Source organism: Crocuta crocuta, unplaced genomic scaffold (genome assembly GCF_008692635.1).
Source record: "Crocuta crocuta isolate KB4526 unplaced genomic scaffold, BGI_CrCroc_1.0 scaffold13, whole genome shotgun sequence".
NCBI lineage: Eukaryota > Metazoa > Chordata > Mammalia > Carnivora > Hyaenidae > Crocuta > Crocuta crocuta.
The window spans coordinates 4,946,662-4,959,429 of NW_027530007.1; the positions used below are offsets into that span (position 1 = coordinate 4,946,662).

Sequence of the window (12,768 nt, forward strand, 5' to 3'; positions counted from 1 at the left end):
TTCCAAGACCCAGTCTTAGTTTCAAGGCACACACTATTAATGTGCAGAAAACACGATGTTCAGCTAACCCCCAGGGTCACTAAAATGTCATCTCTCGCCCACGGTTTGCATGTGGCACTGGCGGGCCGGTCTGCCGAGGGTAACAGTAGGTCTCTGCCTCCTCAACTCGTTTGTTTATTCTCAAGTGCATCGCCTGAAGTCCTGACTCTGGGAGCCTGGCCCCTCTGGTGGGGCTCCCGGGGTTCGCACAGCCATGGATTCAGTCCTTTCCTCGGTGCCAGTGGCGAGCAAGACCCAGAGAGGCGCGGGCGTCCCCCGGTGGCAGGAGAGACACGCAGGGCGGTTCCTGTGCCGTCTCCTGCCCTCGGACACTGAGACCCAGGATGCAGCCTTGTCTTTCTCCGAGAAAAGTGCCCGTTAACACTTTTGCAAAACATGACCTTGGTGGCCATGTGCAGTTCAGATGGCAGAGTGGGAGAGAAGTGAGCCGGCCGAGGTCACACCGGGCATCCTGGCACACCTGAGCCGCGGGTCCCCTGCACCTTTGGCCGGGCACGTGCGCTGTATTCATTAGGCTGCCACCCTTGTGCTTCCTGGTGCTCTGATTCATTCTTTACCAGCAAATGTCATTTCCTAGGCACCCTTGACAGCTACAGACACAGCCATCCTCTCCGGAAGCCTCTCAACCCAGAATGGAAATGGAGGGGGTTCCATTAACTTCGCGCTTAGACGAGTCACTTCCGCGAAGGGCTGGGGAGAGGTAAGAGTGTTGACTGTCAGGATCATGTTGTCCATTGCAGTCTTATTTCTGAACACTGACGCTCTAAAAGCCAGCCCTCAAAAAGACCTACGTTGGCCTCATCATCGTATAAAAAAGCAGATGTCAAACTTGCATGAGTTGACTGTCCCAAAGAGAAAATTCCGTCTCGTGCCTGAGAAGGAGTCTTCTGTCTGCTGGACGGCTCCAGGGTGGGACCAAGCAGCCAGATTTCCCCTCAGACGCCACCTTACAGAAATCCAACCTCGAGAAACTCCGCATCTGTTCCCTTCCTGCAGAAACCTGTAGGCTCTTCCCGTCCCTGCCCGGTTCAGAAGGCAGGCGCTGTGTCAGGGCTCCGCTCCACTGACTGGCAGTCGTTTAACAGCCAGCTTTGCTGAGCACGTTGAACTGCATCAAATTAACATTGAGGAGTTGCCTTGAAAGTCACCCAGACTAGTAAATGAGGCAGCCAGAGCCGGCGGGACCTCCCGGGCTGAGTGAGGGACCACGACTTAGTGCCAGACGCCTGAGGACCGTCCCCAGTCACCCAGGAGACCCTCAGGCGATGAAGCGGAGCAGACCGGGAACGCGAGGGAGGGGGACCCGGCGCCCCACCGCAGCAGGCCGCTCTGCAGACGCCAGCCAGGGCCACAGGGAGCCGGGCTCCCCTTGTGACCAGCAGAGGCCTGCAGCGTTGCCTTTAGAGCAGCCCCTTTCCTCCTCTGCATCTGTGGAAACAGTCCTCCGTTTGCCAGAGGTTAGGAAAAGGTGTTAAGAATCTTCCAGCTCCTACTGTGGGAGCCCCGGCAGGGTCTGATGGCATGAAACGAAAAGGAATTCTAACCAGAGGTGTTTACCAGAGACCTGGGTTGCTGCTATATGAGAGAAAACACTAACACCTTCTCTTTTTCTGTTTTGAACAGTTAGAATTTGGAGCCGGGGATCTGCAGGGACCTTTATTTGGTCTGAAGCTCTTCCGTAATCTCACACCAAGATGGTAAATATAGAGAGAGATTCTCTTTGTTGGTCCTTGTGGATTTAGGAGACTAGAACCAGAGTATTCTATTTGCCAAGGTCACGTGGACTTACCTTTTCTGTCCTACAAGGTCACGAAGGGCAGACCCTGTGGCGCTGGCGTAGAGCCAGCACAGGGTGCATGTTGCAGAGAGCTCTGGATGGGCAGGTGCGGGGAGGGTTCGTCTGCTGCTCGTCCCTGGCTTGGGCCAGGCTTCTGCTCCTTGCTCTGCAGTTTCCTCCTCTGTGGGGACGAGCCTCCCGCCTCCTCTCCGGGGGCACTGAGGACCAGGATAGAGAGACTAGAGGGAAAGCACTTTCACTGGGAAGGTGGTCAGTGGCCTGAAATATTTATGAACTCGAGGGGATCATTTCTTTGTCCTGAGAACGTTTCAAGTTCTGAAAAGGGTCTTTATCAAACAGTGAGGGGGCATCTGGGTGGCTCAGTTGGTTATGCGTCCGACTTGATTTTAGATCAGGTTAGGTCTCAAGGTCGTAAGATCAAGCCCTGCATCAGGCTCTACGCTGAGTGTGGAGCTTGCTTAGGATTCTCTTTCTCTCTCCCTCTTTCTGTCCTTACCCTGACTCTCGCACTTGCTCTCTCTCAAAACAAAACAGTGAGGCATGTGTGAGACTGCCTGGCAGCGAGATGTGCAGACGCTGGCACTTTAAGGCCCACTCCTAGAACTGTACGTCGCTGCCCGTCTAGAACCAGAGGTGTCCTTATTTCCCACCAGTGTGAGCTCAGAGAAGAGAATTGGGTGGAAGGCGAAATAAAACCTCTTTCCTCTAGGGGAGAAAACAATTAAAGGAACCCCGAGAGAGAGTCTGTGTTTGAAAAGAAAGGTTTTCACTTGCCGTCGGATGTGGATCTGCAATCTGCACACCCACCAGGTTCCGCAGGGATGACCCGTCCCGCCCATCCTAAGCTTGTCTGTGTGGGTGTGTCACCCTGGTGCTGACCAAGAGCACGGATTCCTGCCCCTCCGCTTCACACCAGTCGTGTCCTCTGAGTGGCCTAGGAATCTGTACTTTTATCAGGCACCCAGGTCATGAGACGCATTGAGGAGACACCCCTGAGGGAAGTCTGTGGGCCATCTCGTTCTGGGTGAGCCTCCAAGCGAGCAGTCGCCAGGGCGGTGGGCTGGTGCTGGCCGGTCACCAGCCTTTACAGGTTTGGAAAGTGAATTTCGACATGGTGTCCAGTCATTTATGAGACTTGAGGATGCAGGTGTGTAGACAAGGGTGCCAGGGTGTTGATGTGCAGTGTCTGCTCTTCAAGGTGCCCTAATCCTAGGGTCAGGCGATTTGCGGGTCCAGACTGGCGATCAGAAGGTTGGTTGGGGGTGTAGAATCAGCCCCGAAAAGGTAGACGGCTTGTGGAGTGCTCTCCGTCTCCCCATGCCTGCCTGCCTGCCTGACCGATCTGTCTCCAGAATTGCTCTCTGTCTGTAGGGCATGCTGAATAAAAATACTAAATCTTAGGGGCGCCTGGGTGGCTTAGTCGGTTAAGCGTCCGACTTTCGCTCAGGTCATGATCTCACGGTTCGTGGGTTCAAGCCCCGCGTTGGGCTCTGTCCTGACTGCCACCTCAGACCCTGGAGCCTCTTTCCAATTCTGTGTCTCCCTCTCTCTCTGACCCTCCCCTGCCCACACTCTCTCTCTCTCTCTCTCCTAGAAATAAATAAAACATTAAAGAAAAAATACTAAATCTTACTAGTTTAATTAAACAGGGATCTCAGTCTTTATAGTTTTGATTCTTTTAAATGCCACCGTCTGTCTTCGAATTCTAGGATGGCTTTAGTCTCCCTCCTCCCCACTTGCCTCCCCCTGATCCCACTGTGGCCCAAGCGGAATACCGCAGCTGTCACGTGATGTGACTTGAGAGAAGTGAGGGACAGTTGGGGCTCCGGGCCCTGTGGAGAGGAGTAGATCTTAATTCAATTGGCTGTAAGAAGTTCCTGAAAGTCTGCGAGAATGCTGCGATCAGAGCTGTCACAGTTATTATTGCTTAATGGCAGTAGTGACGCCTTGCAGGCTTAGGAAAGAGACCGAGAACCGAGGCTTTAGCAATCTGATAGCGCGCTGTTTACGGAGAAGACCGGCTGTTTGCTCATCTTTTAATGCTTCGGGTTAAGTGTGGATTTTTTTGGCGTTGAAATGAAATACCTTCTTTTAACCAGAAGATGGGGCTGACTCCTTTGGAAACCAACTTCCGAGGCCTTTCAGGGCTTCTCAAGTGCACGGCCGTGGGTGGACACCAGAGTCACGTGGGCAGTCAGGGAACCGATATGCTGATGCCTGGTGCCCCGCCCCAGAACTCTGACTTCCTTGGTCTGGGGTGGTCTCTGGGCAGGGGGTCCTCCTACTTCGCTGCACATTAGAATCGCCGGGCAAGCTTTAAACCCTCCAGGCCGGGAAGTCAGAATGCTGGGCTGTGGGAGCCGACCGTCAGTAATTGTAATGTGTTTAGATGAGCCAGTGATTCCAGTGTGCAGCCAACTGGGCCACCTGCCCGCCCGCCCCCANGAACACAGACACTCGGGTGCCTCTTTGGTTGTGGTGACAGAACAGAAGGGGGCCCGCAGCACACGCCCACAGGGAGACTGCCCGAGGCACCTTCTCGCTCCCCCTCTCAAGGCCAGGCTCTGCGTCCTGTTTTCCTTGTGGGGCACTGGCTCCGGCAGAGATGGGAGGGAGGGAGGGCAGGGCCTTAGCCTGGCAGAGAGGAAGGGGCCCGGAACAGCTGAGAAGCAGGTGTCATCCAGGACCCTTTCTGTCTGTGTGTCCCCCCAGCTTTGTGACGACAAACTGTGCTCTGCAGTTTTCGTCCCGTGGGGTCCGGCCCGGCCTCACCACCGTCCTGGCCCGGAACCTGGACAAGAACACCGTGGGCTACCTGCAGTGGCGCTGGGGCATCCAGTCAGCCATGAACACTAGCATCGTCCGGGACACCAAAACCAGCCACTTCACGGTGGCCCTGCAGGTGAGGACGGAGCTGCCCCCTCAGTGTCCCTTATGTCCCTCACCCCTGTCATCCCGCCCGGACCTGAGCACCCAGGGGGCCGCGAGGGGCAGGTTTGGGTCACGCACACTCGGGAGCGTGGAAACAGTAGCTGGGGTCCAGTTATCCTAAAGCAAAAATGCCCTTTTCACATCTTCTAGTAGGAGAAGCCCACAGAGTCAGGGTGGGAGAGAGCGCAGGTTGGTAAGGGACCCCCAGAGGAGAGTCGTGCACTCAGAGGCCACTGTGCTGGGCAGGGGCACAGGGCGAGAGACACCCCCCCACCACCCCAGCTCGAACGCATCTGCTCCTCAGCCCTCGCCGCCTGCTGCATGTAAGAATGCAGGCTCCTTGTCAGAATGTTTTCTCTCCATGAGAAGTCAGTAAGCCGGGTTTCTGTGCGAGCTCCCCCAAGGTGTAAATACCGGCCCCTGGTAAACCACACACAGACCGCAGCCCCTGCCTGAGAGGCCTGCCCAGGAGGGGGGCTCAGCAGCCCGTGCGCGCACAGCACCCGCCTTCCCGCAGGTCTGGGCCACTAGCCCGGCCTTCTCCTCCCGTGTCTTCCCAGCTTGGAATCCCTCACTCCTTTGCACTGATCAGCTATCAGCACAAATTCCAGGACGATGATCAGACTCGCGTGAAGGGCTCCCTGAAGTAAGTCCCGGCCTGGCTGACCAGAAGCAGCCTGCTGCCCGCTGTACAGGGGCCTCCGAACGGCGGAGCTGGACCTTACCACCCCGCTGTCCCCGCCCTGAGGAACTTGAGTCTGATGGAAGAACTGTGCTCCTGGGTGTCGTTCGTGATCCCCTCTGGGTGGGGGTGGGGAGGGCAAGAGGGAAGGACAGGACGNCAGCGTCCTGGGTGCAGCTGTCAGCGTGGGAGTCCCTCAGGGCGTGTCTCTCAAAGTCAAGTAAGTTGAACTGGATCTTTCTGGCCGGGGCTCATCTGGCAGCTTGTAACTCACCTGGGCTTCACCCATGTTAAGGATGAAAGAGACTTTGCTTCGTAATTACGTTCGTTCTTAAGTTCATTCTTAAAGATAGGGTTGCTTCTGGCCTAGAGGGGAAGCAAATGTCAAGGAGTTGCGTAGGGTCTGAGGCTGCGGTCAGGGACCGCACCACCGTGGCCCGCCTGCGTCTCCCCCTCCCCTGGTGGCCCCGGCGCTGGCCCCACCCACCCACTCATCAGCAGTGCACACGTGGGACACGTGCAGGGTCGCCATCAGCAGATGTGGCATCGTGTGCCCTCTCCCAGATGGCTGCCGTCTGCCCGGACCCTTCGCCGCCGCCCCAGGGACGGTCCTTCCTGCCGTCCAGCCTCCGCGCCGCCTCTGTCACCCGGCTGGCTGGCTGCTTCTACATGGCGGCACATGGTGGGACGTGGTCCCAGCCTGTGTAGACTCCCTCCCTGGTGGCCGCATACCTCCCTGCACTGACAGCGCTCACACTGGCACNCCCCCCCCGCCCCCCCTGTCTCCCAAACCCTTTTCCTGCATCTCAGAACCTCTGCCAGCATCTCAGACATTCTGTCTCAACTCTCGATCTTCCAACGTCTCTGCCCAGAGCCTCCCCGTACCAGTCGTGAGGGCCCCAGCCTTCAGATTGTTCCGTGCAAAACCTTGGACTTGGCCTTAGTCACTCTTTTTCCCACCCTCCAAAGTGAATGTCTCTCAGAAGCACCTGGGCTGTCCTCAGGAGGCATCTCCTGAATGGGACCCTTCCTCACGCTCTCTGCTCCCACCGTCTCGTGCCCGAGTCACCACACTGCCCTCCTGACCCATCTCCTTCACTCCCTGATGCCCCTGCTCTCCCCACGGGCTGTGCATGTAAGTCAGTGTTTGTCACTTGCTGCTTAACCTCAATGACTCCCTCGATCCCTGGCAAAAGCCAGAGCCCTTCAGGACCCTCTGCGGTCAGGCCTCCACTTCCCGCTGACCCCGCCTCTCCCAGCTGCCCCCGCTCCACTCCCCTCCAGCCGCTCATTCCTACAACCAGACTGTGCGTTTGCTCTTCTGCAGGGCTCCGCCCAGAGGTCACCTAACTGCCCAGACCACCCCCATCGCCCCGTGGGGGCAGCACCCCTCAGTGTGCCCCAGACAGACCTTCTCCACATAACCCTGCTCACCCCCCCCACCCCCGCACATCTGCCTCTGGTCGTCCGTCCACCCCCTCATCAGAGGCTCTTTACCCTTGCCTGTTGTACTCTGTACCGCAGTCCTAGAGGCTGGCGCGTGGAGGAAGCAGGTCCTGCCTCATCGCGGGGTGAGGGGAGAGCCCACAGGTCACCCATATCAGGGCCGCATCGGGCCTCTGTCCGCCCAGTGATCTGAGGACCCCTGGGAGTTACTGAAGAGCGCACAGAGAGCTGACACATTTTCTGCATTCTGATCCCTTCTAGTCCCAAATTGGGACTGCTCACGAGACAGTTCTGTTTTTAAACACTTCTCCCAGGCAGATACTACATGACACAATCCAAACTGAATTTTCATCCCGAAAGTGCCGCTCTGCCTCTTGGAAAGAAGCATTTTCATTTCATTTCTGCCGAGTTCCCCGTGTCAGCAGGCTGGGTTGTCCAGATTGTATTGCTGTATAAACCGAAGTTTTCCAGAAGGCCTCCGAGTTCAGCAGTAACACATGATCTGACTTTGTTAACTCTTATTATGTTCTGTTTATTTGGTGAGTCACAGTAATTTTTGAATGTTAAACCAACCTTACATTCCTGAGGAAAATTCCACTTGATCATAATGATCATGATATAATTCTTTTTATGCATTTTTTATAAGTTTTTTTTTAATGTTTATTTTTGAGATAGAGAGTGTGAGAGGGGGAGGGGCAGAGAGAGAGGGAGACACAGAATCTGAAGCAGGCTCCAGGCTCTGAGCTGTCAGCACAGAGCCCGACGCGGGGCTTGAACCCACGAACCGTGAGATCATGACCTGAGCCAAAGTCGGATGCTCAAACAACTGAGCCCCCCAGGCGCCCCTGCATCTATGTTAAGGGACACTGATTGTAATTTTCTTTCTCTGTTACATGTTTCTCAGGTTTTAGGATGTGTATGGCAGCCTGATAAAATGGGTTAGGAAGTGTTCCTTCTTCCTCTGTTTTCCGGAAGGATTTGTGGGAGAATGATTTATTCCTTCAGTCTCCTAGAATTCACTAGTGGAAGCAGCTGAGATTGAAGTTTCCTTGCAGGAAGGTTTTTGAGAATGGATTCAGTATTTGTAATAAACTCAAGGCTTTTCCAGTTTTCTCTTCCATCTTAGGTCACCTTTGTCGCTGTGTTTTTCAGAGTTTGTCCGTTTCAGCTGGCGAATTCGTTAGCATGAAGTTGCTAACAGATCCTTTGAATGTCTGTAGTTCTCCGTAGATGATCACTCCTCACATTGGTAACCTACATCCTTCCTACCTTTTTCTTAACCAGCCTGGCTGGGACACTCCACCGTCAAAGAACCAGCTCTGGCTTTGTTACTATGCTCTGTTGTTCATCGGTTTTTTATTTCTTTATTCTCCTTTCTACGTAGTTTGGTTTCACATTGCTGCTGTTTCTAGCCTTTTAAAGACCAGCCTTAAGTTGAGATCTTCCTTCTTTTCTAATATAAACTTTTAAGGCTTACACAGTGCTTTTACTCCATCCCACAAATTTGGAAATGCTGTATCATTATCATTCAGTTCAAACTGTTTTCTAATGAATTTCACTTTGAGAAATGTATTGCTTAATTTCTAAATATTGGGGGTTTTCTGTATATCTGATTAGTGATTTCTGTTTAATGTTATTTTGGTCAGAGAATATTCTGTATAGTTCCAGTCTTTTTAAATATATTGAGACTTGTTTCATGACCCACCGTGTAATTGACCTTGGTGATCATGTGCACTTGAAAAGAACATGCATTCTGCGGTTGTTGGATGCAGTGTTTTGTAAATACCAATAGGCCAGGGGGGCTACAGCATTCACCAGAAACCAGAAGTTCTAGGACTTCACTGATTCCGGACAGATTGCTGTCAGGTGCTAAGGAAGTAGTGTTAACATCTCCAGCTGTGCGTGTGGAATCCCCAGTCTTTTCCTTGGTCAGTTTTGGCTTTGTGTATTTTATCACTGGCACGCTCCCTGTAACCACCATCACGGTCAAGATCTAGAACATTTCTATCGTGTCCAGACCTTCCCTCGTGGCCTTTGTGTGGTCTCCCAGGCCCTGGCAAGCACGACTCTGTTTCCACGCCCTGTGTTTTTGCCTCTTTCAAAATGTCGTAGAATCAGAATCATCAGCATGAAGACTTGTGTGCTGCTTCTGTGAGCGTAGTGCTTTTGAGTTCATCCTTGCTGTTTGTTTGGGTTTTTTTAAATGAATATCTCTCTCTTTTTTAATGCTTATTTATTTATTTTTTGAGAGACAGGGAGGGAGAGAGAGAAATCTCAACCAGGCTCTGAACCATCAGCACGGAGCCTGATTCGGGGCTCAAATTCACGAGCTGTGAGATCATGACCTGAGCCAAAACCAAGAGTCAGATGGTTAACAGACTGAGCCCCCCAGATGCCCCTGCTCTTACTGTTGCAAATGTCAATAGTGTGTCCTTTTTTTTTTTTATCACTGTTTGGCATGACATCGTGGATTACCAGTTTATCTGCTTATCTGTTTAAAGATAATTCATCCAGGGGTGCCTGGGTGGCTCCGTTACTTAAGCATCCAACTTTAGCTCAGGTCATGATCTCATGGTTCATGAGTTCGAGCCCCCCATCCGGCTCCCTGCTGACAGCTCAGAGCTGCTTAGGATTCTGTGTCTCCCTCTCTCTCTGCCCCTCCCCTGCTCACACTCTGTATCTCTCTCAAATATATATTTTTTTTGTTTTTTTTTATAGTTTGTTTATTTTTGAGACAGAGCATGAGTGGTGGAGTGCAGAGAGAGAGGGAGACACAGAATCTGAAGCAGGCTCCAGGCTCTGAGCTGTCAGCACAGAGCCTGACACAGGGCTCAAACCCACAAACCATGAGATCATGACCTGAGCCGAAGTCTGACGCCCAACTGACGGAGCCACCCAGGCGCCCCTCTTTCAAATATAAATAAACATTTTTTAAAAGTTGGGTTTTTTTTAAATAAAGGTATTTCATTTGTTTCCAATTTTTACCGACTATACATAAAGCCAGTAGACCTTCACTCACAGGTTTTGTGTGAACAGAAGGTTCCATTTCTTTGGGTAAATCCCTCCGGAGCGGACATGCTGAGCCACATGGTAGGAGTGTGTTCCACTCGGTAAGAAAGTATCGAGCTGTTTCCAGGTGGTGGCTTCCTGATACTTCCCCAGCAGCAGCCTAGAGAGAGCAAGTGAGCGAGAGAGAGCTCCCAGCCGCTCCGCACCCTCACCGCCTTGGCCGCTCCGGCCACTGCAGCAGGTGTGTGAGCCTGTCCCGTTGAAGTATTGATGTGCGTCTCCCTCACGTCCACATCCACGTCCGCAACACTGGGTGCCTCCAGGTGCTTGTTTGCCGTCCGTCCCTTTTTTTTTTTTTTAATGGTTTTATTTCTTTCTGAGAGGGAGACACAGAATCTGAAGACAGGCTCCAGGCTCTGAGCTGTCAGCACAGAGCCTGACTCAGGGCTCGAACCCACAAACCGTGAGATCATGACCTGAGCCAAAGTCGGACGCTTAACCGACTGAGCCACCCAGGCGCCGCCCCCCCGTCCCTTTTTTTTTTAAGCGAAGTTTTCATTCATGTATTTTATCTGGTATCTTATTGGGTTATTTGGTCTCTATGTTTTTTTTTTTTGAGTTTTCTTTGTCAGTTCTGGAGTTGCTTTTCTTCCAAAGGACATTGTCCGTAAATACAGAATTCAGGGTCAGCAGATTTGTTCTCCCAGTGCTCTGAAGATGTTATGCTACTGGTTTCTGGCCTCCATTCTTTCTGATGACATGTCATTGGGGAATCATTGACCCCCTGCATGTGATGGGTCTTTTTTTTTTTTCCTGGCTACTCAACCTTTCTGTTTGGTTTTTTCATTTTTGGGTTTTTTTGTTTTTCAACAGTCCACACCTAAAATGTACCTACATGTGTTTTTTGCTATTTTTATGCTGCTTGGGGTTTGCTACACCTCTTGCATCTGTAAATTTTTTCCTACATAAAATTTGGAGCTTTTAGGCCATTAATTTTTCAAATATTCATTCCTGTTCCATTCTCTTCCTGGGACCCTAATTACTTAAGCTCTAAACCTCTTGATTGTAGTCCCGCAGGTTTCTGAGGCTCTGCCCATTTGTCTTTGGGGTTTTTTCCTCTCTGTTCTTTCACTGGATAATTTCTGTTGGTCTGTCTACACGTTCATGGACGTCTGTCATCTCTAGTCTGCTGTGCACTGAATATTCCCTAGCTGCTCTAAAATGCTTATCCAGGAGCCCCTGGGTGGCTCAGTTGGTTAAGTGTCCGACTAGGGCTCAGGTCATGATCTCACGGTTCATGGGTTCAAGCCCCGAGTCGGGTTCTGTGCTGACAGCTCAGAGCCTGGAGCCTGTTTCAGATTCTGGGTCTCCTTCTCTCTCTCTGCCCCTCCCCTGCTTGCACTCTGTCTCTCTCTCAAAAATAAACGTTAAAAAAAATAAAATCCTTACCTGCTAGTTCCAGCATCTGGTTCGTCTGGGTTTGCTCTCGGTTCATTGTCTCTTTCTCTTGTTGCATATCTAGATGTATAGGGTGATTTGTATCATATTGGTGGGTATTGTGAACAGTACATTGTAGAGACTCTATAGTCTGTTATGATTCTCAAAAATGTTAATTTTTCCTTTTTAAGGTAATTAATTTGGCTGAAGTCAGGCTGAAGCTGGGACTCCGCTGTGTGGCAGCAGCTAGGCCAGCACAATTATTTCACCGTCCACTAAGGCCTTGGGGATTTGTGCCACATTGATACAAAGAATTTGGGGTCCCCATCTCTGATTCCCCTTGCTGGGGGACCCCTCTTCCCAGCTGCCATGGTTGCCTCTAACCGTGAGCTCTGGGTCTTCCAGCTCCTAGAACTGCGATTCTTTCCAGTGGCCCCAGCCACACGGCAGCCGCCGAGACTTGTGCTCAGTCTAAAAGCTGTTAACAAAAACCAGGAAACTTCCAAGGGCCCTTCAGCGTCCTGTGCCTGTGTCCCCGCCACCCAGAGACTTTGTTGTTAGTGGTCAGAGTCGCAGGGGTTCCCTGTGGGGTCACTGCTCCCGTGGGAGCTACTTGGCCGTTACTGGACACAGAAGCTCCTTAACTTGCTACCTTTGGAGATCTTCACGTGCTTCTTTCAATTTGATAAATTGACAGCTGAGAGGATTCTGTCCCCAGGACCTCGGGAGGTGCCCACTCCCGTCTTCTCAGGCCACCTTCACTCCGGGCAAGTGGTTGGCATTGCTTTGCCCTTGAGGTTAGCAGGTAGTGTGACCTTTCTTCCGTCACAGACCACAAATCCAGCAGCTACACTTCGGAATCGGGACCAGAAGGTGTGTGGTTCATGAAACCCAGACTCTGGGTTCCTCATAACTGGTGTTCTGTGTCTCTCTCCCGTGGCTGCGGCCTCCGTTACCCTTCCCTGGAAACGTGACTCATCCAGGGTGTTCTGTTTCATTTTTGTTCTCAGATTAAACAGGGCCAGTCAGACTTACTTCTTCCCTATTCATTTGACGGACCAGCTCCTTCCCAGCGCCGTGTTCTATGCCACCGTGGGGCCACTCGTGGTCTACTTTGCCCTTCACCGCCTGGTCATCAAGCCGTACCTCAGGGCTCAGAAAGAGAAGTGAGTTCAGAACGTGTCACTGGGACGTCGGGTAACAACTCTTCTGCCTCAGCTTCCCTGTCGGTTTTTTTTTTTTTAATGTGTTATTTATTTCTGAGAGAGAGCGAGAGAGACAGCATGAGCAGGGGAGGGTCAGAGAGAGAGGGAGACACAGAATCCGAAGACAGGCTCCAGGCTCCGAGCTGGCAGCACAGAGCCCAACGTGGGGCTCGAACCCACGAACCGTGAGATCATGACCT

General features: G+C 52.2%; 1 protein-coding gene across 1 annotated transcript in view; it reads left to right on the forward strand.

Moving 5' to 3' along the window:
* The window catches only part of DNAJC11 (DnaJ heat shock protein family (Hsp40) member C11), a 66,162-nt gene that overhangs the window by 49,712 nt on the left and 3,682 nt on the right, over window positions 1-12,768 (forward strand). Inside the window, 6 exon segments of the mRNA XM_077763976.1 lie at window positions 638-760; window positions 1,684-1,757; window positions 4,571-4,760; window positions 5,350-5,439; window positions 5,609-5,691; window positions 12,374-12,529. Of these exon segments, the coding sequence (XP_077620102.1) occupies window positions 638-760; window positions 1,684-1,757; window positions 4,571-4,760; window positions 5,350-5,439; window positions 5,609-5,691; window positions 12,374-12,529 (716 nt within the window).